General features: G+C 40.7%; 1 protein-coding gene and 1 long non-coding RNA gene across 6 annotated transcripts in view; one reads left to right on the forward strand and one right to left on the reverse strand.

Moving 5' to 3' along the window:
• LOC145433631 (uncharacterized) overlaps window positions 1-25,984 on the reverse strand; it is a 222,440-nt gene that overhangs the window by 92,712 nt on the left and 103,744 nt on the right. The window lies entirely within an intron of this gene.
• Window positions 1,574-25,984, forward strand: part of LOC145440481 (uncharacterized) — a 30,977-nt gene continuing 6,566 nt past the window's right edge. The window contains exons 1-10 of one of the 5 annotated variants that reach the window (XM_080318102.1): window positions 1,574-1,641; window positions 1,702-1,853; window positions 7,819-7,995; window positions 10,883-10,999; window positions 13,652-13,768; window positions 15,163-15,279; window positions 16,823-16,987; window positions 18,948-19,112; window positions 20,567-20,731; window positions 22,712-22,876. In XM_080318102.1, the coding sequence (XP_080174228.1) occupies window positions 1,754-1,853; window positions 7,819-7,995; window positions 10,883-10,999; window positions 13,652-13,768; window positions 15,163-15,279; window positions 16,823-16,987; window positions 18,948-19,112; window positions 20,567-20,731; window positions 22,712-22,876 (1,288 nt within the window). In that variant the 5' untranslated portion in view covers window positions 1,574-1,641; window positions 1,702-1,753. The remainder of the gene's footprint in view (window positions 1,642-1,701; window positions 1,854-7,818; window positions 7,996-10,882; window positions 11,000-13,651; window positions 13,769-15,162; window positions 15,280-16,822; window positions 16,988-18,947; window positions 19,113-20,566; window positions 20,732-22,711; window positions 22,877-25,984) is intronic. The other 4 variants (XM_080318117.1, XM_080318126.1, XM_080318109.1 and 1 more) reach the window with 4 other exon arrangements.

The following is a 25,984-nucleotide window of genomic DNA, read 5'->3' on the forward strand; positions in this document are numbered from 1 at the left end:
TTGGGTTCGGGGTGCACCAGTTACGGTCCTGGAGTGGTACTGATGTTTGACAATAAATGAGTATATAGCAGTGTTGGCATCAAGTCACGACTGTCGAGTTTAGAGTCATTTCAAGTCATTGCAATTTTTGACACGAATCAAGTCAAGTCAATCGATTTTCGAAAGTGACTCGAGTCAAGTCAAGTCAAGTCAAGTCAAGTCAAAACAAATTTGAGTCAATTCCGACTTGTAGAAGCGGAACTATTTGAGTTTTTCGTTGATAATCCCCGGATCAAGGATAATCCGACAATTATCAACGAAAAACGCGAATAACTCCGCTTCTACAAGTCGGAATTGACTCAAATTTGTTTTGCATCGTCTTTGAAGACAGCTCAACAATTTCACGGGGTTGACAGAAAAATTTAGGAATTTTTTTTTAAATTTTCATTAATAAATTAAAAATTTTAATTCAAGATTGCACGGCCTTGACTGGTTGGAATTGAGTCAAATTTGGTGTGCATCGTTTCCTTGGACAACCTGCCGATTTAGTCAGTAGGCGAGTGAGATTTGGAAAAAAAAGTTTTTTTTTTAACAACCTAATATATAGTTAAATATACACCAAGAAGGCGATGTATCGCTCACATATACGTAGAACTGATAGCTTCAGTTTATAGGTACCAGCCAAAATAGAGAATACAGAAACGAATTGATAAGATGCAATATATTACGGTTTTATAAATTGATATGATACAATTCGAACCTGCGCCAATGGTTGAGAACTATATAAGTTCAATTTCAATAAAACAAGAGGTTTGGTTAAGGTAAGAACAGAGAAGACAAATATACATTTGCTGTTAGATTACTTTACTATACTAGTTTACGACAACGTAAGCTGTAAGCTTTGATCACTTCGTTGACTCTCAATTTATTTGTGAGAGAACAATGGATGCTCAGTAAAACGCACGATCATTGAATGATTATGGTCGCTCGCACCAGTGTTTCGTGAATAATCAGAACATATGCAAGAGACAGTGATATTTACCGACACCGATTACTTAATGACTTGAAATTGACACGTGAAATTTGCTCCAAGTCACGAGTCAATCCACATTTCTGATAAGCCGAGTCAAGTCAAGTCAAGTCGTTTTAGTAAAATGACTCGAGTCAAGTCAAGTCTAGCCTAGTCTCGCCTAGCGTATATAGACGAAGCCGTAGATAGGCGATACCCGACTCCAAAATCCGTAGCTAATTATTGGAGGTTTATCTAGGCTCCTCCTCGCCATGCCATACGTGTAAACGGTGTCTTATAAAAAGTCTAGAACTGGGCTGTGCTACAAGTCAGCAGCTACGGAATAAAAATGAAGAAAATTGGCCAGGGGTAATTGACCATACTAGTCGACACAGTCGACAAACACCATGGATACCTCAAAAAACAAACCTGCTTGACATTTTGCCAGGGGAGACCAAAGTTAAGGCATCTCATAATGGTGAGACGAGAATACTAAGTTCAACAGAATTCAGCAGCGTCACTAACGGGAGACTACTACTGCCTAGCGCAGTAATAATCATTGGTCAACTGCTCGCCTATTCGTGATTACACCGTTGACTATATATTTCAAAGCATGTTGCGCCCGCGCCTTCTCGTTTTCAAGTCAGTTTAAGGTAGGTTCGGGTTCTCGGATGCTCACTGAAACTTGTCTTAGTTATGGCGTAATCCTACAGTTTTACGACGTTGATCGTGTTGGAAAAGACTAGTCCGACAGAAGCAGAAGAGATGGCAAGCCGCTTCCAGAAGCAATCTGATAGCGAGCGTTTTATAGCGACTAGGAGGAAAGGCACCAACGAGGCTCGTAACGTTACTACTGGCGATGACGGTAAGGTATAGCATAGATTTGCGATCGAAAAAAATAAGTATGACAGCTGTACCTGAACGTGGACTCGCTGTTTAGCAGGTTATGACAATCTGTTATCTACCGACTAGCTGATAGTCTGGAACCCGGTGTTTATCGTTTCACTTTTTGTCGCGAATACCCCATACGAGCTGAACGTTTTGGAAAGTATTGAAGTGTCCCGTATAGTCGAATTACCCAAGTATACGCGTTCACAACACATGTGACTACCGCTACTTAACGGCTGACTGGAATTAGCGCCATATTGAACTGGTTCGTGTCGTAGTAGGCTCATGAAGACGACCGTACGGTTTTATAGTGTGCAGATGAAGACTGATTCACCTTCTTGCATTATATTATATAAACTTGCACCACCAACTGTTATCACATCATATTTCATTATGCTCGTGTATATCGGAATTAGCATTTCGAATAGTTTGACTGGTTGGTTGCGATGTAAATCCCGAAAAGGTATATGACAGGGGTTCTCAACCTGTCGTCTGGTCCGTAGGGGCCCGTCAGCCTTTCTCAGGGAGCGATTAAAATTGATCAGGTCCACGTCTACTCCGCTATAGCAAAAAGCGATGTATAAACATTACATGAAAATACTAGTACAGGATTAGTGCCGAAATTTGTCATTTCATTGCTGTGGTCTTTCCCACGAACATATTGTTGTCAATGTGCGTTTTCTACAATATAACCTCTTAAGAAGAAGCAGGGCAATGTCTTGGATATTTAGAATGACATGCGTCTGACTCTTACCGCCATCAATCAAGCATCGAAGACATTGTCAGAAAAAAAAAACAAGTTCCACCATCATTCACTGAATATGTAGTAACGAAATATTGTAACCTACCACATGGTTGTTATGACTTTGATCATGACTCTACTCGAGTCATTTTCTCAAAATACGGAAATGACTCGACTCGAGTTAATCTGTGTATTGACTCGAATTGGACTCGGGTCATTACGCATGGCTATAGAACCAGGTCATATGACTCGAGTCAGTGGCGGCTCGTGACAATATCGTGTGGTGGGGCAAGGGGTGTACGCGATTTTAATTGTCTAAATGACGTCACAATAGTGTATTGCGACGTGAAAATGTGACTTCGTGATGGCCACACACAATTTGAATGGGGTATAGACATTAGACATGGTTAACAATGATTACGCATTTCAAATCATAGTTGATAAATGTTCAACGACGAGGTCATTGAAATCTGGAATACCCAGAATGAGAGCGTAAGAATCGTGAGCACATCTAACGCATCGAGCCTTATCACTGCAGCAAAGTTGATAAAAAGCGATTTTTCAACTATAGGAATTTTACAAGTTCACTAGTGGTTACTACTACGGAAAAAGATGTATTGGAATATAAACAAGTCAACTCGAGTTGAGCAATGTCGACCATCGGGTAATATCGAGACACCGTTTGCAATAGCCCGCATGGTTCAGATCACGTTATCCAATTTCGGTCGCACTAGAGACACTGTCCCCTTGTACCAGCAGTGTAAAAGTGTATAACAAGGCGTCCTTATCCTCGCTTATACGTCAGCCTTTCATTTTTTTATCGAAGTACGTTGGGAAAAGGGTAAGAGTGCGCTTTCCTTCCGTGTACGGTTAGATCAATGGATAATTTCCAGGCTGATAATGGCCGAGTCTTGCGTAAAAACACCGAATTTAGCGTAAAATATACTGAGGAATAGACTGATCAAGCGATCAGCTGTTAGCCGTCATCGAAAACGAACTATAGCTAACGCGCTTGACATAGGGATGTCAGCAAATGGCTTGAAGGCCACAATTTCACGGTAAAATTTACATTGGAGAATATAAAATAAAGTAAAGATTTGAATGCAAACCGCGAATCTTAGTAACCTCTTTTATGAGATCATCATCTCTTCACCTATCTCAGTATGAAACACAGTTAAAATTAGCACAGACCAACACAGGCTTTTGCGTGAAATCCGCAATGCGGTAATTAGTATTAGGCCATGTGTCAGATCGGCACCCATCTCTACTACACTTGACCTCGATGACGAAATTAGTGCCCAAATCATTGAGTGTCAACCTCGGGACTTGGCACAACGTTCGATACTGAAATCAAGACATACCGTTCAAAAGCTCAAGACCGATCTAGGTATGGAGCATCGTTAAAATCGATAGAGACCAATACCGGTTTTGCGTAAAATCTGTTAGTGATAAATGGCGAGTCAGCTCTCACTCGACTTAGGAGACGAAATTACCACCCACATAGTTCCGTGATAAACTTAAAACTTGGTACGGCGTTCGATACTAACACTATGAATAACTATGCCAAATGTCATGACCGATCTGGGTATGAAACATCGTCAAAATCAATGGACACCAATGCCCGCTTTTAAGTTAAATCTGTTTGCGATACATGATGGATTAGCACACTGTCAACGTTGGAAACGAAATTACTACCCTACACTTTAATTAACAACCCTGAAACTTGGAGCGGTGTTAAATACTACCTTCACGACATAACATACCAAGTTTCAACAATTTTCAATGTGCGAAACATCGCAAAAATCGTCCAATACCAGCTAAGGTCGACTCAACGCGTGTGCCGGTAACCGAGTTGAGATATAGATACGATTGTTACATCACACCTTAAGGGCAACCAGGCAAGTTGCCCTACTTGCTCGGTAATTTTATGAATAGGAGAGAGTAAATCACCGTTTCTTTATTGTGCGCGGATTTCAGAGAATAGACAGTGAAAGCTTGTTATGAGCGCTACCGGGGCAAGCCCCGGCTAGGCATTCACAAAGCGAAAACACAGAAGAGAATTCGATTTTCGCAGAGACTGCGCTAGCTATGGGCATTTACAAGCGAAAGCACAAGAAGAATGCGGGCTTCGCTGTGATATCGGTATATATTGTTTGCTGTGCGTCTATAAATGGTAAATGATTGTTATTGAACAGAATTTTAGGTGGGGCAATGCCCCAGTTGCCATATAGGACGAGCCGCCACTGACTCGAGTCTCAGACGACCAAGGCCTACATTTCATTGTCATTTCGAAGAATAGTGAAGTAACCACACTGTTGTTATTTCGCCTATTGGTACTGGTACTTGCAAATGCGATTAGAAACTGTTAAAAGTGAGAAATATTTGCATGCGTTAAGTGCGAACAATTCGCTATCACAAAACAGAGTTAGAAAAAGTGGTTTTAACAAGACTTTGACTCGAAACTGATCCGTCAACGTAATGACTTGGACTCGGACTCGACTCATAATACCATGACTTGGACTCGACCCTCTTCTCACTAACTTGGACTCGGACTTCAGTTCGTGATGAACTAAAAATCACTCGACTTGACTCGAGTCCAAACTATAAAAGTGATATTGACTGGTGACTTGGTTACAACACTGGCCGACAGCATCATACCCATATTACCTTTAAATTCGCTTCTGAAATGTGTAAAGACTATAAATATAAATACTTCTACACATACAAAGAATGAATTTATCTAACACACTCGCGAATCGGTTTTTACAAGTACAGCACTAAAAGTAGCAAACCGGCTGTTGTTGCCAATCTAAAATCACACTAGCAATTCAAATCTTTGAAAATGCATGGGCCGGGCGGTCGGGCTATCGCGCCATCAATACAGTAAAAACAATACTATAGCACAGTGGTTCTTAACTTTTTTCACCCCGCCGACCGGTAAAATTTCAAAATATATTTGGCGGACCGGTGGATGTTCAAAAATTGAAATCAACCCAAAATGTAACAACGTATACAACCGTTTTTGCTAGCAAATGGTGCTAGCGAGTGACATTTTAAAAGGTTTTGATCGTACTTTCATGATCGTATCCATATGATTTTATGGTTGGTGTTGTTGTTTTTAGGTAGGCTATTCAATGTGTTAGTCGAATACTATGGTCATTTACACCAGGCCGATATTCTTCATTTTGATTTCGTAACTGCCCACTTCTAGGCTTTGTGTAAGACACGGCTGACGCGTATGAGGCGGCAAGGTGGAGCCTAAATTAACTCTCGCAACACTTGGGTACAGGAATTCTGAAGTCCACCACCGTCGGACTCGGACCCGCAACCCATTGGTGTTGTAGTCACGGATTATACCACTGACCACACTAACTCGGCAATAGTGAGAGAAGAAGTGTTACGGAGTCGAACCAAGCACCTTGGCGTGCTACCTTTCTCACTGCCCACTACCACCAGGCGTAGGCTATACTCTGGCTACTACGAATACAATGCACCGCACGAAAACATCTGACAACAGCTATACCTGGCCATCCGTAAAATTAGGGCCAGAAAACCACTTCACCACTTCATCACCCCCTCACCCCAAAATAATGTTGATCCTTGGCCACACATAGGGTTCTGGAGGTTCTTCTCCCCCACAAGACCCGCAGTACGATTGATATTTTCACCAGTAGTTGTGAGCACATATATTCACATCAGTGTAGGCAGAGAGTTATGTCACATACTACTACCGAGCGGGAAAATTTTCCATAAATCTTGACAATAATATTGATAATTTTGAATTGCATATATATTGATATAATTTTATTTATTTTCTCAGAATTATCAGATTTCCCGGTAGAGCTGGTTGAGGTGTTGTCTTGGAAAATTTACGGCGTGCAATTATTCATTAAACATAATCGGGCGGGCCTATTGGTATAATTACTTCGTTGCATGTTATTATTTCGTGACTTACTATCTGTAATATTGTAAATAGATATTGAAATCGCCCAAGCCTTCCAAACTAAAAGGCAAACACGATTCCAAATTCCTATTTCATCACTGGAAAAGATTTTATCTCTGTAGTATGGCATTTATCCTGCGGGGCACAGATTGCCAGGACTGCGTGATTCGGAGCCAGCCATTTAGGCGCAGATGGACAATTAGACATATATATATCGAGGTTTTCGGCCAATAAAGGGCAGTCGCTTTCGGCCAAGGTTTTCTCGCGACCGAATTTTTAGCACATGATTCCGAGTCCCATGTTAGCTTAAACTTAATTGATTTGCTGGGTCGTGGGGAGGTATTGGCTGACGCCGAAATGCCTGTTTCTATAAAACATGTGTACGTCTCAGGGTTAGGGCACCCAATAATGAAGACATTTTGTCATACTAAATCGCGCAAAGCGCGAATTTTATATTTAAAAAGTTGGTTAAAGTTTCAAAGATTACTTTATAATTTATATTCATTCACAAAATAATGTTGGACCCCTTCAAGCTCGGTCCAGCTCCAATTGGGGGGATTGGGGTGCGGCAGTTAGTTGTCCCACACAAAATGTATTATTCGAAAACGAATGATTGAACAAATTAGTGAATCAGCTTATACTGGTCGCTTGCACGTCGTCAAATGAAACAGCTTGAGCTTGAAGTAAAATCGACCATGTTTCCAGACCTAATGTTACGTCACGAAAATCTGAATCAGTTTGAGATTTTATGTTGTATTTATTTTTTCAATGGACAAGCCTTCAACATATTGCACCATGAAATTAAGGTATAAAATTGTATTATACCTGGCTGACCTACAGAAAAGTAGTTTCGAACCGGTGTTTGAGAACCACTGCTCTAGTAAGAATGTAGCTTATCATTATTATGTTGGAATGTATTATGAAACAGTTAAACAAGTACATACAGTAATTTGATTTCTAGTAGTCATTTTATCTATATTTTCACATTTTTCCTCGACGCTGTCACGGGCCGCATAAAACAGTGTAGTTTTCCCACCTCTAGTATTGGATGTAGCAGGTCGTTGACGGTTTGGCAGGCGTTGCTACGCGATGTATGTTGGTAACCGGTAGATGAATATCACAGGCCCATCGTAACAATGACAATGGTGAATCCCGTTGGAATATGTTAAGTTATTGATTTGAACTTGCTGCTACCACTTTTAAAATGTCTGGTGTTGTATAGGCTACTATTAATTTGCTGATATGTTCTTGATATAGCTGGTTTTGAAATGCCTATCGATACACACGAAAAGGAGGCGAAACTGAAAAAGATTAGAGATCAGGTGATAATCGAGAAGATTATGGATGAGGTGATACTGGAGACGGTCAAATTCGTGGATGGCAAACGAGGAAGCTCGAAGGTTGAATGTGCCGCTGTTAAGACCGGTTGGAACAGTAAGTTAGTGTTTCTAAAATCATAGGATGTATAAACTGAACTGACATTCGTTCACGCTGAAGCTTGTTTATTTATGCCCGCAATTGTGTAGCCTGCGCATGTCATGCGAGTAATACAGATTAAAAATAAATTAGGGTTGCCATACGTCCGGAATTTCCCGGACATGTCCGGAATTTCACTGTTCAAACTAGCGTCCGGGAGGAATTTCCAAAATATGCCAAATGTCCGGAATTTTCAAGACTTGATGCAGGCTCATAATTTTTTCGTAAATCTACTTGAAAAAAATATTTTTGCGAATATTTATGCTGATGCAGGATATTTTTCTTCGCGCTGAGCGCGATTTACTATCACATTTATTGATTTTACACCACCCTCGCAAAAATTGCAATAGAATATAAATAAAATCAACCTTCATTTACTGAAATAAGCCTACTTGTAATCGAAATTATAGGAGAACGGTATATATTCCTAGAGATCACCAAGTCCGTTTAAATGCTTCATTCAAAGATAGTGCTTCCAAACGTGGGGGTGGTTTGCCATCATTCTGGGGTTCGCGAATTTGTTGAACGAAATCACCTTCCAAAATAGCCCGTGGGTAAGTCTGGGCAAAGGTGCTGACTTCTTTTAGTAATCAGCTCGTCAAATTTCGATCTGGGCCACGGAACATTTTGAAATTGGAGATGGAGTCGCTACCATAAAAGGTTAGAAAACACTGCATGTGGGGCGTTTATAAAGCTCCGTGATGCGCACCGGCATAAGACTGATAAACGATCTTATCGGTGGGGCGTGAACATAGCTTAACGATGTACAATTACGCTCGCTGTATTTCCGAACTCATCATCCTCCAGCAGTTCTACCGCTAACTCTGATCATATGGGCGGAGAGTAGTAAATATCTAGTAACATATGGAACAACTAATTATTGACAGAGTTCATTCAAATAATTTAATGACCAGATGCTTATAGAAATCAGATTCATATTGCAAGCCCCCACCCCAGAAGTTGCATCGCTTACCCTATGGTGGGCTCATTTGGGCGGAAAGGGGCTGAAAACATGTGCTTTCGGTCCAGGTTATACAACACACAGCCACATACTCATGAACCGGATCGTGACCACCTCTGGTCTATGACCAATGCTTCGCTAGTGTGACGTCATAACTCATATTGGAATTTATTAGCGGACGCTAAAGAGTGTCCGGAATTTGGGTTACAGAAATATGGTAACCCTAAAATAAATCAAATGCAGCACAGTGTGCAATAACAATTAAAGTCTTAGCAATTTATGGTTTCCATATAGTTTCGTTCAAACCTGTCTGTGGTTGAAAAATAGGGTAGAATTCATCATGTTTACCATTGTTTTGAATTTGGACGGCGAATAAATAATGTTTCGGTCAAATAACAGCCCCCTTTTCATTACGTAATACCAATACATCCACGACGCAGCATGTATCAACATGTACTTCAGTGCTTCCAGTTTCTAAGTACAAATAATACGCCGCAAAATATAGGCAACATTTATGGCTCGGCCCGCCAACGTTTTATCTGCTTTTCCTTTCGTTTCACATGCACAGATTTACCGTGTAAGTTGATGTATATGCGGTATCTTAGATAATGTAGATGGTACAACAAGCTATCATTATGGGATGCGTCATGTTATTGGCACAAGGTGTAGAGTGTAGGCCAGTTGTACTCGACCTTTGAGACCTCCCGCACCGGTAAAACTTCAAAACAAACTCTGCGGACCGGTGAACATTCAAAAATGAAAAATTAACACCTAGTTTCATTACTTCGAATGTAATGTATGCACGTAAAATGTACAATTGGAAACGCCATTTAGCGCTGCCTTTATGATAATAGATATTTATACGTGCTTCTCTTATAATTTCTGCACTACTAAGCTCGCGAAGTCCTTTTATAGGCCATTACCTGCAATCAAATTGTTCGGTATCCTTTGAAAGAAAGGAGATTGAGTTTGCTGTAGCCTCTATATTATACTGCCACAATGTCGATCAATTTCACCATCATAATTTAACGAAGTTTGTTTAAAAGTCTCCGCAGCTTGCTCAAATAACTTGTACGAAACGAGTTATAGGCTAATTTTAAACAGTTTCGTACAAAACTTGAAACATTGTGACGTACAAGCACATCAGAAGCAGAATAATACACACCGCAGAGGAAACTACGCACCGAACTTTTAGATCAATTCAAAATTTGATTTTTTAGTTCTGTAATTAACAGACGACCGTCCAACTTCTTACTCTTTGGAAAAGAGATATAAATTCTAAAATATTTGGCGGACCGGCAAGAATCACTGGTGTAGACAATGCATGAGGTTCTCGTGCGTTTGCTTCGAGCCTTGCTATTAAATACTTTATTAAATGTTGTCGCTACTCAGAAGATATTGGAATAGCTCACATCAAATATACCGAACTAACAGGAGACGTGCCATTTGGGAGACGCACGTGATTTCCCATTCTCCTTACATCACTGGTGATTTTTCTCTTTGGGTCGAATGTGTAGCGCGGAGCTCCAGTTTCAATGTCATGACTATTCACCGACCGCACTTAAAAGCCAGGTAGGTTTTGGCCAACATGAGGTGGTCATTTTATGCTGATGTTTTGTCGCCGCCGATCATTTTTGTAGCTCGCTTCGCACAATCCCATATTGGTTAAAACGATTTTCATAATTGTGAACAAAGTGAAATTTGCTTTGTCCCAGAACCCGCTGAAGAATTGAATCCTACCACCGTTAGTGCACTGTACTGTAATGTGCGTCCATGGTCGGCACATTTTGGCACGATGCCATATCTCAAACAAGCTCGACCACTTTCGTATATCAAGTAAATTTCTTTCGCAACAGTGAAATTTATGGATTTTCACATATGCAGAGCGATATGCGATGTCTGGTGATCCATACGAGAATGAGGCAATGCAGAAATGGCTGAGGGAAAACAATCAAGGAGGGTCAAAAGTCAAATATATCTTTGATCTGACCGATCGCAATAGTAAGTAAATATTTCCTTATAGTATACTTGATGCTACAATCACCGCCGCTCAACTCGGCGTAGATAAACTGCAGAACCCTGTCAAAATAAGCGCATCTAGATCAGTGGTTCCTAAAATGTACGACTTTGCCATAAAGCGGGGCCAAAGCGTATGAATGGGGCGTTGTATGGCGGCGAAAATATCGGTACGTTCAGTTGATATTGTTTAGTTTCTTGTTAAGGTCAATATGTTATCGATAGATGTTAATATATAAGCGGTTAGATGCAAGGATCTCATGAATAAAAAATACATTGAAGCCGTTGATGTGCACCATGTGAACAAAAGTCCAGAATGACAAATTCTTGAAATGAGAAATTTCGGTGACATCCGCCTCGCTGTAGCGATGACATGTCATGTTTCATAGAACTGCGTAGCGTGTGTACTGTGTATAACTGGTTGCGCGCACATTTCTTTCATCATAGCATACTATCGTGGATGTGAGAGTCTGAGGTCTGGCGATGTTAATAAAACTCAGATTTGGGTTGCGTTCTAAAAAGTCTTGAGAGTCGTTGCATTACATAAATTGAGGTAATTTATGCATTCCGGAATGATGGCGCTATAATCCTGTGCGGGTCTCCCACGATTCGCCGATTCCCATCATAGTATTGCGTACAACGGACGGATGGGACAAGCTGGGCTCGTAAGTCGGTTGGGATTCGAATCGCGAAATTTTTTATGGAAATTCAAGGCTGGTTAGTCATAGTGCGTGGCAGCGAGTGATGGGCACAATGATACACGAGTACTCTGATCTGAATCCAGTTTCAGTTCTAAAGATTCGAGTTTGAGTACCGTAAATATATGGTCCCTGCCATGAGCGAAAATTATATCTGCCATGGTGTTTTTGTTTTCGTGGGAGAGTCTTAACCGCGATTTGTTGCATAGGAGCATATAAAATTATTATCTACACCAGGGGTGGGCAAACTTTTGAGCTCGCGGGCCGCATTCAATATCCGAATCTATTGGCGGGCAGCACTATATAAAATTGGGATTATAAACCAAACGGCATATTGGTATTTGATTATATAGTGAGGACAAGGACATAATATATAAGCTTATTAAAAACAATCCAAACATTGCTTTGATGATATCATACACGTGTCACAAACAGTGGCGAGATATCATAGGCTGGTCGACCTCAATAACCAATTTGTCAAAACTATAGAGATGGATGTCGGTTGTCCCGATTCTTGGAAAAGGATTGAAATTTAAATCTGTAAGCAGCGATCCGTTAATTTTGCGCAGAGAACGAATCTACCTAAGGCACGCGCGAATCGTTTTTTATAAGCACATCACTGAAATAATTTAAACTGGAGTGGCCAATCTGAAATCACACTAGTGATCCAAATTATGTCAATCTCGTTCAGGATTTTTGTGATGTTTAGCAGTTGAAACTTTTCAAACTGAGGAGGCCTTGGGATCGGGATGTCGCGCCAGTAATTAAACATAAATGTGATATATATATATAGAGAGAGTCTTTGTTTTCATCCAACCAAAATACATAACAAATGGCAGTGATGGTGGTACAGAAAATATGCATGCGCAGTATTCGGTATTAGATAGGAATGATCGATAAGACCGTGAAGGTCATCTAGTCTGATCACACCAGCATCAAACAGGTAAACTTGACTCTGAACAGTCAGGCTGTAAAAAATATTTAGTTAAAAAAGGAAAATAGAAGAAAAATTGAACGATGGTAGCAAATGATCAATGAAGCAATGTCTGGGCGAGGTCGGGCAACAGTGTTAGTATAACGACAGGAGGTTTCCAAGTATGATTGTAAAAGAGTTCGCCCCACCCCCCTTATCGTCACAAAACGCAACCAGGATGCTAGCAAACCTAGCAGATAGTTATATGGCATGGAAGGTTGCGACTTTAGATGATAGACTTTCAAATATGAAATGCAGACTAAAAAGACAGAGCAAGAAGTATGAATGGGATATTGATAGCGCGAAGCGCGGAAGTTTTTTCAGTTGAGCTCAGCTTCGCGCCCATCTTGAGATGCGTTCACCCACCCTCCCAAGTTGGGTGCGCCCCCAGTTTGAGAAACACTGCCTTAGAATTATCATGGTGAAAAAGTTTATTCAAGTCCCAGCATTAATTCGATTTTTAGTACGCATTTTATCAATATTTTGATAACTTTCTTTAGACTCTCGCGGGCCGCACAGAACGGTGTGGAGGGCCGCATGCGGCCCGCGGGCCGTAGTTTGCCCACCCCTGATCTACACGAATGTATTGCAAATTGGCACACTTGAGCCAAAACGACATATTTGTGAAGTCGTGAGCAACCCACAGCATTGTGACAAGGTGTAATGAAATTATCACCATTGAAAAAATGCCAAATTATCTTTAAAGCGATGTAGAACCGGTGTTATATTCTTTTTGGTAGCATAAAAGATACAAATTCGAGGTTTCAGCAGCTTTCGTATTGCTGCGACCTCGTAAAATCAGTGATACTCGAATTCTCGGTTCAGTACCGAATTGCTCGAAGTGTAAGATTTTATCAGACCCTAATAACATGTAGTTGAATGTTACGTGTCATGTAACGAAATGGCAATGGTGAGCCGTGTGGGTGTGGGCATTAGGTGATAATTTATTGATTTTCACTCCTGCAGAGGGTTATGCAATGTCTAGCGATTTTTACGAGAATGAGGCGATACTGAAGAAGATGAAGGATTACAATCAAGGAGGGTCGAATGTTAAATATGTCGCCGATCTGACTGGTGGGAACGGTACGTTAATTTTTCCTATCATAATATCTGATACTATACAGCCCTCACCACTCCACTGGCCGTAGATAGACTACAGCGACTAGTTGATATATATTATTTTTTCCTGAAATTTTATTCTCCAAAGCGCCCTTTCCTAGAGCTCTGGCGCCCCCTCATTCAAATATCCGTACTAACGGCCGTGGTGAAAAGATCGAAAAAGTGTCTGGATTTATGTTTACTACTTTATTACTAGTAATACTCGGGCTTGAATCACCACGAATGGCCACTAGGGCTGTTCAAAAAGAGCCTTTTTTCCTGAATCTTGTTGGCTATGCGTGATTAAATTGTTAGGTTGCCTTAAAAAACGACGCACACCAAATTTTAATTCATTCCAACTAATATTCACGGGTTACGTAGAGTTTGAAAATTTCTTGGATTATCCACCGATCAAGAATAATCCCAGAATTATCGAATAAAAATTGAAATAACTCCGCTTCTACGGCTTGGAATTGAGTCAAATTTATTTTGCATGGTTTTTGAAGACAGCCCAACAATTTCATGGGGTTGGCAGAAAAATTTGAAAGAAGTTTTTTTTTTGCGTTTTTGGGCAAATTCAAAATTTTCAAACTCTACGTAACCCGCGAATATTGGTTGGAATGAATTCAATTCCGGTGTGCGTCGTTTTTTAAGGCAATCTAACGATTTAATCACGTAGCCAGCAAGATTCAGGAAAAAAAAAGTTATTTTTGAACAGCCCTAATGGCCACTCCAATAATTCTTGATATACATATTGTGTGTACTATCTGTTTGGAACTCAAATCAGGCTGCCATCAAGACTTTCGCGTAGGTACAGGTCCAAATCTATTTGATTGGGTGAAATACAAACAGTTCGATTTCACTTTTGCGGTTTGCATTTCGGCGAGATTTCGACTATACCGGAATTATACGCTCCTCACCGAGTCAATTTACCAGGGAAAATTATATTTCCGATGGCAGTTTTACTGAGGAACAATTTTACCCTCGAGGATTGATCGTATCTCAACACAAGAAACGCGTATAGTACTAAGTTGTACACGTTAGTTAAAAGGACATCTGTAAAGTCGTGAGCATTGTCACGAAGTGAAATAAAATAACCACCGCTGTACAAATGCGAACTTATCTTCAATGTAATGTAGTACCGGCAAGCAATTATTAGTGCAATCCGCACGTTCCTTACTCTTGTGAGCAAAAAACACTGATGATCGAATACTCGACTAGAAGCTTAATACTCAATTCAGAATCGAATCACTCGCGTATTCGACTTTCCTTGCCCAACCCTAATAAGACGTAACTGAATGTTCAGTGTCATCCTATTAAGTTACAGTGGCTCACCATGCGGGAACTAGGTGATAATTTAACGATTTGGTCGTCTGCAGAGGGTTATACAATACCTGGTGATCCATACCAGAACGAGGCGATACTGAAGTGGTTGAGGAAAAACAATCAAGGAAGGTCGAATGTCAAATACTTCGCAGATATGACCAGTCGCAATAGTAAGTTAATGTTTCCTAATGGTAGGCCTACTTGATACAAAGTCGTTACCATTCACTGAATGTGGATAGACTGCAGAAGCTAGACTATATAACCAGCTAGATAAGTGGTTCATAAAGTGGGTGATTCTGAGAGACAGGGGGCACAAATGTACGAACGGAGCGATAGGAGGCGAAAATATTAGTACGTTCGGCTAATGATATCTGATTTCTTGTTTGGGCTTTCTTGCTATATAATCATAGATTATGATATAAAAAACAGTTTGATGCTTGACGCATTCCAACCCGCGATAGGGGACAAGATCAAATCTGGGGAATTTGCTGTACATTACATCAGTGGTTCTCGATGTGAGTCGTAACCCAAATATGGTCGGTCGAAGCGGGTAAATTTATATTGCGCAACTGAACCTGACTGAAACCTTGTTCTCGTACATTTTTTCTAATGTTCAGTGCCGTTTGTTTATTGATCGCAAATTGTGATGGTGCAGGGGTCCGTGAGCTTGAACATTTCCTGCATGAAGTTCATGATTTAATGAACAAATGGAAATCATTCATCCGCACAATGTACACTATAGTCCAGCATTGAATTGTAATAATGAGAAATGTCAGTGACATATCAACGTATTATGAAGAATCATGTTTCATAGTAGTTCGTAATTGGTTGTCTGCACCTTCCCCGTCACATACATACCCGTGAAAAGCAGAGGTGGCCAGTAACGAAGTAGCCTACTTGAACTGTGCTGTCCAAATCAGTGACAGTTAATACCCGTCTCGACTCGGAGCCGAATACTCGATTCAAAATCGAAGCGCTCAGGTATACGATTCTCCCAAACCCTAATAGCAGATATAGGCTAAATATGATTGTACCGTGTCGTCCCACAAAATGGCAATAGTGGTCCATGTGGGAGTGGGTATTAAGTAATGAATTTACAGATTTCCTTTTCTGTAGAGGGTTATGCAATGTCTCTTGAACCATGCGAGAATGAGGTGCCTGAAAAGGGTTATGCGATGTCTGGCGATCCAACACAACTCCTCCGTATTGTTCGTCGACTTAACAACTACGGGCCTTATAATATGGAGGAGGGCACCATGCCATGATTGTCTAGAACCGGGTGTTCGAGTAAACAAAGGATTAGTATCGCATTTCCATATCCAAACTATCATTTACAACCCCTGATGGATGTGGACTGCCTATTCTGTCAAAAATTGACACCTCCTGGAATGCATCAATATGAATCAAGCTAACTACACCTTCCGCATAGCGCCATTTGTAGCTTTTGGTGGTTCATACGAACGAATTACGATCGTTTTCACAGCTACTTACTTACTTGAGTAGGTAAATCGGTAAATTCTACTTCAAATAGTTTTAGGTTGCTTATAAAAAAAGTACTTCTACTCGTACTTAAGTAGACTTCTTCGTCGCTACTTCTACTTTTATCTTAGCAGCTTTCTTGACTACTTTGACCACCTCTGGTCCGTCCCACAAACTGACAATGGGGGGCCATGTGGCTATTACGTGATAATCTATCGATATGCTCTTCTGCAGAGGGTTATGCAATATCTCGGGATCCATACGAGGATGAGCAATCTGCAGAGGGTTATGCGATGTCTGGCGATCCGTACGAGAACGTGGCGATACTGAAGTGGATGAGGGAAAACAATCAAGGAGGGTCGAAAGTCAACTATGTCTTTGATCTGACCGATCGGAATAGTAAGTTTATATTTCCTAATGGTACTTAATAATACAGTCATCATCGTTCTTTCTCCCTTTCGTAGATACACAAACTAGTCAATATGAGCGAATGTGACAGTCGTTCATTAAGCGATCGATTTTTAGGGGTAATGGGGGCGAAATGATACGAATAGGGCGGAAAGGTGCGAAAAAGATAGTTCGTCCGGTTGACTATTTTTTTGCTAAGATCCATATGAAATCGAAGGTTGTCGACATATAATTTGTTAGATGCACGACCCGTTCCGGCCGCGAAAGATGACAGAATTAACTCAGCGAAAGGGACTTTACATTACACCGGTGGTTCTCGAAGCTCGCGATTAGAAAATACATGAACATTATTGTTGCGCACAATTAATGTAGTACTACAAAAAATCAGACAAATAAGATATTCCTGTGACAGGACTACAAAAAATCAGACAAATGAGATATTCCTGTGACATCTACCTCACTGTATCAATGACACTTAAAAAAAAAACCGAATCGGCTTCATAAAACTGCGTAGCGTACTACTCCTTCTCTATTTCATACATGCCCGTAAAAAGGAAGCATACTAACATGGAAAATGAGCTTATATCGATGTACGAGGATTGAGTATCGTGATGGTAATAAAACTCAGATGTGGGTCTAGTTCGGAAATCTTAAAGAGCCATTGCACTACACCAGGGGTATTTAGCTTGTTGGTCATCGTCCACTGGTGGACCACGGAAGCATTTTGAAGTGAGCCACAGAGGTGTTTTGAAAATTGTGGTGTTAGTGAAGGTTTAGCTATCTTTTTCATGTTATTCGCCCACAAATATATTCATATTATCGAATTATACGTAGGCTGCATAAAACTTTTTATTCGAATCTAATGGGATGTATAATATCGGCACGTTGGAGGGGATTTTATTGAACCTATACTTCTCACGACTTTATCAAACCCAGGATTAGGCTACACCGCTCAAATGCTCTGATATGAGACCAATCTTCAGTAGATTTTGAAATATTCTACATAAATCTGTGTAACATAAAAGGTCCAGTAGCTGCAATGTTATAACCAGACAGTTTTACGATGTCATGATGCATCCTCTCCTATGATGTCTATAACTCAATAATTAAAAGTTATGCCCGGCACAAAAACAATTTTATTCAAATATTTAGAAATGTGATTTTTTTCCTTGTCAAGCGTGAATAATACTACAGTAAATTACGTTCCCACGATGTTTGTGGAATGCCTGTCTGCAAGGTCCCGTCATATAAGGCGTAGGCCTACTAGTAAATTATACATTGAATATACCTATTATTGATGCTGCGGCCCGCGACGTCATCAAAAACGAGGAAATTGGTCCGCGAGCACTTTTGAGTTTGAGACCTCAGCTTTAGTACAACGTCGAGTCAATATTCGGATTGACTCGAGTCGAGTCATTTTCCGTATTTTTAGAAAAGAACCAGAGAGTTAAGTCATGCGAACAAATAAACGTCACTCGAGTTATCACAGCCCTGGGATCAATGAAATGAATATTGAAATTGAATATTGTCCGCAGTATTTTCCGACTTGATACCTTGAAAACGGGTACAGGTACAATCCTATCGAATTGAATTACAAGGATATTCTTTTTCATCGTTCTTGGGGAAAAGGTTCTGAGTGGCTCCAGTGGTACTGGAATAGGATTTCAGCCTAATCGCATGCAGAACTGATTTATTCTTTACGATCGCATAAGATATACATATTTGAGGTTTCAACACCTTTCGTATTATTATGCCGTACCAATCAACGATACTTGAATACCCGTCTCGACTCGGAGCCGAATAATCGACTCCAAATTGAATCACTCAGATATACGATTGTGCTCAACCCTTCTAACAAGTATAACTAAGATTGTACTGTGTAGTCACATATAATGACGATGGTGAACCATGTGGGCATTAGGCGATAATTTATCGATATGCTCTTCTGCAGATCGTTATGCAATGTCTCGTGAACCATACGAGAATGAGTCGCCTGCAGAGGATTATGCGGTGTCTGGCGATCAATACGAGAACGAGGCGATACTGAATTGGATGAAGGAAAACAATCGAGGAAGGTCGAAGGTCAAATATTTCGCCGATTTGACCGGTCATAACAGTAAGCTAATGTTTCCTATTGTATTACCTGATTTTACAGTCATCGGTTCAGAAGCTAGTCGGTATCAGCGCCTAGATCAGCGGTTCCCGAAGTGGGTGATACTGCGGGACATGGGCCCGAAAACGTACGAATGGGGTGCAACCATGTTTGTACGTTTTCCTAGTTTATTGACGAAGTCACTATATAATTGATCGATTACCGATTGTTGACTCCTCCAGCCCGCAATAGGTGACCAGATCTAATCTGACATAATTTGCCACCTAGTTTTTAATGTATGGTGCCTTCTTTTGGGAAACTAATCGCGTAATATGAACGTTCAGAATTCTGTGAGCTTGGAGAATCGCCTTCATGGAGTTGGTGATGAGAAAAACAGATGGAGAACATTGATCCGCAATATGTACACAAAGTCCTGCGATAAAATGTCCATAAATGAGAAATATCAACGTGATATTATCCTCACTGTATAGATAACCTTTTCATGGCGATCCGTGTTTCATAGAGCTGCGTAACGTACAACTGACTGTCTGCACCTTCTCTATGACATAAATACCAGTGAATTACAGAGATGGTCATTAACGAAGTACTTCTGCTCGTCGAAGCACTTCAATAGGTTTGCCTACTTCAGGGGTTTCAAACAAAACCTGGGCCGCGTTCCGGATTCAAACCTATTGCAGGCCGGACCAGAAGAGTTTTAACCAAGTCACATGATTTCGAGTCACAAGTCAATCTCATTTTCATAGTTCTGACTCTGATCATTATAATCGACCACCGAGTCCAAATCGTCGAGCAGATGGTCTAGTCCGGATCATGGTGTTATGACTCGAGTCCAAGTCCCCGTCATCTCGGATACTATTCAGTTTCGAGTTGTCTTGTGAAACTCAATTTTTACAACACTTCTTGGTGATATCGAATGCTTCGCATTCATAATATACGAATTTTCCTCTCAAGTAGCTGTTTCTGGGTCCGAGTCATGCGTCATGACTCCTGTACCACATCGAGTCAATATACAGATTGAATCATGTCGAGTCGTTTTCGGTATTTTGAGAAAATGACTCGAGTCAAATTGAGTCACCAAATAATCGCTACTCGAGTCGGACTCGAAATCTTGAAAGGGTAATGGTGCAATTCTATCATTTCATCGTTTTTTGGGGGGGAAGGTAAGTCTATCTGTGATACTGAAATGTGATTTCTGTTTAATGGGATATGGAACAGGCATATTCTTCATGGCAGCATAAAAGAGAGATATTTTAGGTATGAACACCTTTCATACTATTACGCCGTAACAATCTGCGATACTCGAATACTGGCCTCGACTCCGAGGCTAATACTCGATTAAGAATCGAATCACTCGGGTATCCGATTTCGCAACTGATGGTACCGTGTCGCCCTACAAAATGACAATAGTGGTCCATGTGGGTATTGAATGGTCAGGATTTCGATTTCCTTTTCTGCAGAGGGTTATGCAATGTCTCAAGATCCATACGAGGATGATGCTTCTGCAGAGGGTTGTCCGATGTCTGGCGATTCGTACAAAAACGAAGCGATACTAAAGTGGTTGTGGGAAAGCAATCAAGGCGGGTCGAAGGGCAAATATTTCGCTGATGTGACCGGTCGGAACAGTAAGCTAACGTGTCTTATTATATTACTTGATACTGCAGTCATCAACGAATATGCTAGTCGATATCACCGCCTAGGTCAGTGGTTCCCGAAGTGGGTGATTTTGCGGGAAATGGGGGCGAAGGGGAGAAATGTCGGTACGTTTTGCTAGTTTCTTGCTAAGTTAAACATATTATCAATAGACATTGATATATGAGCAGTTCGATGCTTGACTCATCCCAACCCGCAATGGCTAACAGATCAAATCTGGGGAATTTGCCCTACATTCCACCGGAAGTTCTCAAAGCATGGGTCTATAACAAACTTCGCCTACTGTTCACGTACATTGTTTTGTAATGTTCTGTGCCTGCTTCTGGGAAATTATTCGCATATTATAAATGTTACGGCTTCCTTGAGCTTGAAAATTTCATACACGGATTTTGTGATTAGAAAACGGATGGAAATCATTGATCCGCACCATAGTGTATACAAAATCCTGCATCAACATTTAATGAGAAATATCACTGACATATCAACCTCACTGTATCTATGACCTTTCTTCGATGAACGATGTTTCATTGAACTGCGTAACGTTGGAGAAGGTGGAACAAAATGGATGAATAGGTGCAATGATACAACGTGAATATTTGTAAAACCCGTCATCAAGAAACACACCGCTTCAACGATTTAGTAGCGTCATATCAGCCGCAATACTCATGTCGATTGATTTCTCCAGGGTCGCTGTTTTTCTGAGAAAATGACAAGTCTTTTAATTTTGCTAACCTGCGTAAATTTACATCGCTATCTGTCGAACGCGTTTCAGAGGGGTGTATCCCGTCTGTTGTGCTTGAAATTGCTACTCAGCTTAGTAAGAGCAGTTTGGTTGGGGCAATATGGTTCAATGAAATCCAGTGGCAGATATTTTACAATGCATATAAAAATCACCACAAGGGTGCGTAGAAGCATGATTATCACCAACATTCCCTTAAAAACATCCCTTGGAGTGTAACACAATAAATGGAGAACGTTAAGGACGGTAAAAATCACGGCACGCGGTGAGCCGCGGCAGCGATCTACTTGCCACTTCCATTACAATTTCAAACTTCGGGATGTAAACTATAACTGATCTTGGACACCTGCTTGTCCATCTTTTTCTTTAGGGGTTCCATGTTTGTCACTAACTGATGTTGTAATAATTTTCTTACTACTTTCTTATTTACCCTGCCGCTTGTCCCACTGTTCCCCGCCCCGAGCGGCTGTCCTTTGGTTATTTCTTCGAATTTTCAAATTATATGTATATGAAAATATGAGTCATGTGTTCGTCTATTGTTTTGCTAAAGGTCATTGGTATTTCTGGCTTCGAAATATATTTATGAATTAAAATGTAATGTTCAGACCGTTGTGCCGCACCTTCTTCTGCAACTGTCAGTCTGCACCTTCTCTATGATATACATACCAGTAAATTGCAGAGTTGGTAAGTGTCGAAATACTTCTACTTTCCAAGTACTTCCAAGTAGGTTTTCCTACTTCAGGGGAGTCAAACTCGACTTAGTCGCGGGTCGGATTCAAACCCATTGGTCGCTTGTGGGCCAAACCAGTCAAATGATATTAAGTATTGTCTGCAGTATTTTTTGAAATCTTATCTTGAGAAGCGTAGAGTGCAGGTGCAATTCTATCGAATTGAATTGCAATGATATTCATTTGATCGTTTTGACGGGAAAGCTGAGTTTATCAAGTAGTACTGAAATATATTTTCAGTAATGTGGAAATGGAATATTCGTTATGGTAGCATAAGAGACATATTTCAGGTTTTCACACTTTTCATACTATTTTGCCGTGACAATCGGTGATGCTCAAATACTCGTCTCGAATCACACGGGCATACGATTTTTTCAGCCCTAATACCAGCAAAATGATTGTACCGTGTCGTCCCACAAATTGACAATGGTGAACCATGTGGGTATTACGTGATAATATATTGACATGCTCATGTTCTTTTGCAGAGGGTTATGCAATGTATCGTGAACCATACGAGAAGGAGCATTCTGCAGAGGATTATGCGATATCTGGTGATCCATACGAGAACGGGGCGATACTGAAGTGGATGAGGGAAAACAATCAAGGAGGGTCGAAAGTCAAATATGTCTTTGATCAGACCGATCGGAATAGTAAGTGTGCATTTCCTAATGGTACTTGATATTACAGTCATCATCGTTCTATAGGCGGAAAGATGCGAATATGATAGTTCATCCAGTTACTTTTTTTCGATAAGATCCATGTAAAATCGAAGGATGTCGACATTTAATTTGTTAGAATTAGATGCACGACCCGTCCAAGCCGCGAGAGATGACAGTATCAACTCTGGGAAATGACTTTACATTGCACCGGTGGTTCTCAAAGTTCGCGATTGGAAAACACATGGACATTATTGTTGCGCACAATATAGGACTACAATAAATTAGACAAATGGGATATTTCAGTGACATGTACCTCACTGTATCAAGGACATTTTATTTAAACGAATCGGATTCATAAAACTGCGCCACGTACAACTGGTTGTCTGCACATTCTCTGTCTCATACATGCCCGTAAATAGGAAGCATACTAACATTGACAATGAACTTATGTCGATGTACGAGTATTAGGTCTGGTGATGCTAATAAAAGAGCCATTGCACTGCACCAGGGGTGTTGAACTAGTGGGCCATCGTCCACTGGTCGGCCACGGGATAATTTTGCGGTGAGCCACAGGACTATTTTGAAAATTGTAGTGTTAGTGAAGGTTTAGTTATTTTTTATGTTATTCGCTCACAAATATATTCATATTATCGAATTATACGTAGGCTACAAAGCTTTTCATCCGAATCTGATGAGACGTACTATCACGTTGGAGATTTATTCAACTTGAAATTCGTCGCGCCTTGCGCTATTGCATGCCTCTATTAGAATAGATTTATTTAGGATTAGTTGGCCTAATAGATGAATACGCATATTTGAGAAAAATAGGCACATCGACGTCGGCGATCACCACTCTGGCCACAGAACATTTTCAGACCGGGAAATCGGCCTCAGCTAAAAAGGGGTTGAGAACTCCTTCACTACACAATTCAATTGGTTAATGAATCATTTCAAACTTCGCTTAAATGGGCCGTTCAAGTGCATCCAATAACTACGTTGGCCAAATTTTGCATTTCCTCATTAAAAATGATAGTAAACCAATTAAAAAAAATCGTGTATTGTGCAACTATTCCCGTCATAGCGTAGGTGCACCGATTAACGGTGCTTTTCGTGCTGGTAGGTCGGCCGGGATTAGACACTCGATGTAAATATTTCATCGAAATTTAAGGCTGGTTAGCCGAGACGCATGGCACCTCGGGCTAAGGATCAATCATTCGCGTACGCGGATTTGGATCGAAAGTCAATTGTAACGATTCTAGTTGAATAGCGAGTGATGATATTATTTTAGTGCCAAAACTATGTGGTCCTTAATCCAGTTAATCTGTCAGCAAATATTATTATTTCGACAGTATTTTTCATGGTAGAAAACCTTTGAACGCGATTGGTCGTATCGCAGCTTACGACATATGTAGTACTAAGTTTGCGTGCGTCGTCAATATGACTCATCTGTGATAGAGTTGCCATACGTCCGGAATTTCCCGGGAATGTCCGAAATTTCACTGTTCAAACCGCGTCCCGGAGGAATTTCTAAAATATGCCCAAATGTCCGGAATTTTGAAGGCTCCGAAATGTTTTCGTAAATCAACATAAAGGTATGGTTTTGGTGCAGATTTATGCCACTTGAAATTTTTCTTCGCGCGATTTAGTGTCACATTCATTGATCCACCATCCTCGCAAAGCATACAATTAATCGCAATTGGAAGAGAATGGTATATCACTGGAGTCAGTTAAGGCCATTCAGATGCTTTGGTCAAAGCTATTGGCTCTACACCTGTTGTCGTTTGTCTTTATTCTGGTGTTCGCAAAGATGTTGAACATAATCATCTTCCAAAATTGATCTTGAGAAAGTCCAAGCAAAGGTGCTGTCCGTTTTTCAGTAATCAGTTAATGAAATTCTGAGCTGGGCTACGAAACATTTTCAAATTAGAAATGGAGTCGCGACCATGATAGGCTGAAACCACCGGATGTGCAACCTGCTGGTGCGGATCTGCATTTAGGCTCATAAACACTAATATCTGTGTGACAGGACATGACTTTACGATGCGTAATTCCGTTCCCTGTATTTTCGAAGTCATCATCCTCCAATAGCTCTACCGCTAGCTATGATGATAAGGGCGGAGAAAGATCCAAATTTTATAGCAATACAAGGAAAAAGTAATATTATAGACCGATTTCATCCACAAAATTTAACGACCAGATGCATATAGAAACGCGATGTATATAATAAAGCCCCAGAAGTTGCATCTATTACCCGATGGTGGGCTCATGATCAGTGTTTTTTTGGATTGGCGGGGTCTGAAAAAATGTTGTTTAGATCCAGGTTACGACACATAACCACATGAATGCACCGACCTAACATTATAGCGACTCCTAATTCGGATCGTGACCACTTATGGTCAGGGCATGGTATGGTATGGTATGGTATGGAAGTATGGTATGGTATGGATCGATATTTTGGTATGGAATATGGAACAATGCAAGTATGGTATGGAATGGAAGATTTTAATCTATGGTATGGAACGACATTTCCATACTTCCATACTTTGGTGTTTTATACATTTTATCGTGATCTGTGCAAGCTTCAAGAAGCGTAGTTGTTCGCTGTTCAAGGAATACGATCACTTGTGTGAACGTGAACTATTGAACGCTGTGTAGTTTCAAATACACGCTTGTGCAACGGTTTTACGAGCACTTGGAATGATATGATTTTGTGATGTAATAATGACAACAGTAATGTTGATCCGATAGTCTAGACACGTAGTCTCCATAGCATAGTCTATCACAGGGGCGGGCAACATACGACCCGCGGGCCGTATCCGGCCCGCGAAGGGATTTTGTCCGGCCCGCGGACAGTTTTCTGTCTTACATGATAATGTGACCCTCGGCCCCAGTCTGCGTAGATTCCCCACTACTTGCTTACCACGTCAAATTTTAGTGACTGTATGTTATTATATGCGTGTATGCGCAGCGTGCGAAAGTGGAGCTTACGCATAAGTTCCTAGAAGCGAGAAGACTTGCATCATCGGCATTTACGATGTACTCAACCCTAGTATCGTTTGTGGTAATCCTGGCGTTTGTCGACTAGAATGGTCGTTTACA

This window comes from Botryllus schlosseri, chromosome 1 (genome assembly GCF_051294905.1).
Source record: "Botryllus schlosseri isolate E-star chromosome 1, Bs_hap1, whole genome shotgun sequence".
In the NCBI taxonomy this organism is placed as follows: Eukaryota; Metazoa; Chordata; class Ascidiacea; order Stolidobranchia; family Styelidae; genus Botryllus; species Botryllus schlosseri.